General features: G+C 36.8%; 1 protein-coding gene across 2 annotated transcripts in view; it reads right to left on the reverse strand.

Moving 5' to 3' along the window:
• Positions 1 to 3,037, reverse strand: part of LOC110032386 (ribosomal RNA-processing protein 12-like) — a 35,782-nt gene extending 32,745 nt beyond the window's left edge. For both annotated transcript variants that reach the window (XM_020736005.1, XM_020736004.1), the window contains exons 1-3: positions 2,600 to 3,037; positions 1,305 to 1,851; positions 817 to 1,065 (exon numbers count right to left, since the gene is read on the reverse strand). In XM_020736005.1, the coding sequence (XP_020591664.1) occupies positions 817 to 1,065; positions 1,305 to 1,851; positions 2,600 to 3,028 (1,225 nt within the window). In that variant the 5' untranslated portion in view covers positions 3,029 to 3,037. The remainder of the gene's footprint in view (positions 1 to 816; positions 1,066 to 1,304; positions 1,852 to 2,599) is intronic.
• Between the last annotated feature and the right edge of the window lie 31 nt (positions 3,038 to 3,068).

Here is a 3,068-nt window from a genome sequence, read left to right on the forward strand (position 1 = left end):
ATATATATATATATAAGAAAATAAAATTATACAAGAGATCATTTATTTATAGATGAAGCCACCAAGAATTGGCTTCAATCATATCTTTTCATATAATTCATCCTCCAAAAATGTGTTTCGCCATAGAATCACAAACAATTACAGCTTCCGAATTTAAGCTCTAATACAGTAAAGAACAAATAGAAGCAATAATGACTGAATCTCAAAACAATAATTTCTGAATAGCTGTGAATATGAGTAGGCATTCCCTTTTTTTGGTGGGAAAGAAAAGATAATATCAGCCTAGGGGAAAGACTGGCGTTGTAGCAATTAGGCATGCATCCTTTCACTAAGCTTCCTTGCACTTCGCACAATGTTAGCATAGCTAATAACAGAAATTTACAGCCTAGAATGATGGATTAAATCAAGTAAGATCAATGAAACTCAAATAAAATTATTCATGCAAGAGAAAGAGAAAAATAAAATGTGTCAATTTTCTAACTCTTAAAAAAGCTAGAAACAGTTAATGTGACTGTTCTTTAAATAAGGCATTGTATTTTCCCTATGGTCCCATTGAAAATTAAAGGCAATCAAAACATTTTATCCTTAGATAAAAGCCAAGTATCATTTCGATTAAAAAGAAATGGGAACTGGAATAAAATTGGTGATGCCTACGTCCCAAAATTACAAGTTTTAGGTTTAACTATGGTTAAAACTTTATTTTGCTACATAAAGGATAAAGACCATTAAGTTTGCAGCCCAAGTACCAAGTAGATCAAAAATTCAACATTTTATTATAAATGGCCATGTTTTCATAAAGAGAACAAGGGAACATACCAAGTTTGAGAAACAAAACAGACATGACCTCCAACATATGCTCAGTAGGAAAACTGCACTTTTTAAGCATTTTATCAGATACACTGCACATAGATGCAACTGCAGATGCTTCAGGACTACTCTCCACCTCATAGTTATTTGACTGACCAGTGCCCAACATTAAAAGGCTCTGATTTATATGAAAGTTTATCAATTCTTTCAGAATATCAGCTACAAGCTTGGAGGTGTCAGAGTCAGATTCTAAATATCCTGAATGTAACAGCAAAAATAATACATCTTAAGTTTCTGTTTTTCTCAAAAAATAGCAGCATATCATGCAGGTTCAAAACTAATTTACATGCGGAAGAAGCAAATCAAGAAATTTAAGCCTAAAAACAAGAGAGAATAAAAAAGGCCAAACAATACAGAATTTGCATAAAAAGCTTGAAAATATCAACAAAAATATCATCAACCCATGTTAAGCCAAAACGGAGTTTGTAATTATGCACCTATAAGAGAAATGAAGACAGGAGGAAGATATTTTATCCACATGCTTGGAAATGCATCTTCAAATTTACTTAAAAGGATTTTCAGCAGCATTGATGCAGAAACAATAGTATCCACAGGATTCTTTTCAGCTGTGGAGATGTATGATGCAAGGGCTGACATGAAGTCTTCTGCTTTGGGGACAAAAACCTTAACATCTGAGTGCTCCAGCAGTGCCTCGAGAATTCTTAGAATATGTCTAGTTGTCCATGAAAAATGAAAACCAAGCAGTTCATAGGCATCAGACAAAATTTTCATTCTGACTTTATCTGAAATATAAGGGAGCACAGTATTCATAACATTTAGCATGTGGAGAGTTTCCAAATTCTCAGGTTTGGACACAGTGTTGTTCAGAGCAGCGTCTGTAGGTTCAATTGAACAGGTGTTTTTCACCAATGCGATATACTTTCTAAGCATACAATGTACAACTTTGCTAGCCTTTTTGGTAATGGAGGAATTATGGCAATTTTTTAAAAGCACTTCAAGACAGGATTGGGCACATCTCCGAACCTGCAAAGACACAATCCATTCCATATTGCAGAATTATTAATCATTTCACAAGGGAACAAGAATTGGGCCAAAGCCACTAGTTCAACGTAGACAACACAAAACAAATGGTTAGGAGAAAAACATCATGTTAAAAGCATCTTCTTAATTGTGTCATTTCTAACACAATCAATCTAATTATCAGTACTAAATTTATTTCACTTCTTTTTGTGCATAAAATAATAAACTGAATTATTTTACACAAGCAGGTGAAGATACTTATGAAATGCAAAAAAGGGATAGTTGACATTATATAAGATACTATGTAATTTTCTCCTAGACAGCATAAAAGATTGTATTAAAGGTTTTTCACACCTAAGTTTTCTATTATATTGATCATCACTCTTCATAATCTGTCAACAAGAGTATGAATGTGGTTGAATGTGTAAGGGAGGTTGGGGAAGTTTGTATAAGATGTAAAGAGACTATCATCTCCATTCAGATTTAATGCTCTGAAACTAATATTTGACAGCCCAAACCAAACATGTGCAAGTTTCCATTTTCAACATGAGAATCATCAATGTTAATGTCTGATAAGTGATATGAATTACCAGCTAAATTTTAATATGATCATATCGAATAACCATTCGGCCACATCTAAGAGGCATTATAATGTCAATTACCTAAAGAGATTGTGAATAATACTAGTAATAAAATTAGCTGTGCATTGTGCCTTCCTTTCCGACCAGTAAACAATTTTGAAAAATTGTACCTTTGGGCGCTTATCCACTGCAAAAAGTAGCAGAGTCTCAAGAGGCAATTCAATCGAAGGCCAATCTTCCAAATCCACTCTCAGAGCCACCAGACCCAATGACTTGACCATAGACCGCAGGGTACCGGTCGACAGACCGCCAGCTGGATCCCTCAGGAAGGAAGCAATAACGATCGCGGCTTCTTTAGCCTTGGCCTTCGGCAAGGACTCCGTGTGGACTAGAGGGAGCACAACGGCGACAAAAGCAGAGAGAGCAGCAACACCTTCCCGGTCCGCTCGATCGGCGTCGCGAACCGCAGCAATGCCGGCGGCAAAATATGCAGAAGGAATGAGAGGGAGGCCTTCCTCTAAAAGTATAGACTGCATAGCGGCGGCGGTAGCGCAGAGATGGCGGTGCTGCTTTGCGGTGGACCGTGAATAGCGCTCCATAAGCGCACGGCAGACATAGCCGTCGCCGCGGAGTTCGAGG

Source organism: Phalaenopsis equestris, unplaced genomic scaffold, assembly GCF_001263595.1.
Source record: "Phalaenopsis equestris unplaced genomic scaffold, ASM126359v1 Scaffold000935, whole genome shotgun sequence".
Classification (NCBI taxonomy): domain Eukaryota; kingdom Viridiplantae; phylum Streptophyta; class Magnoliopsida; order Asparagales; family Orchidaceae; genus Phalaenopsis; species Phalaenopsis equestris.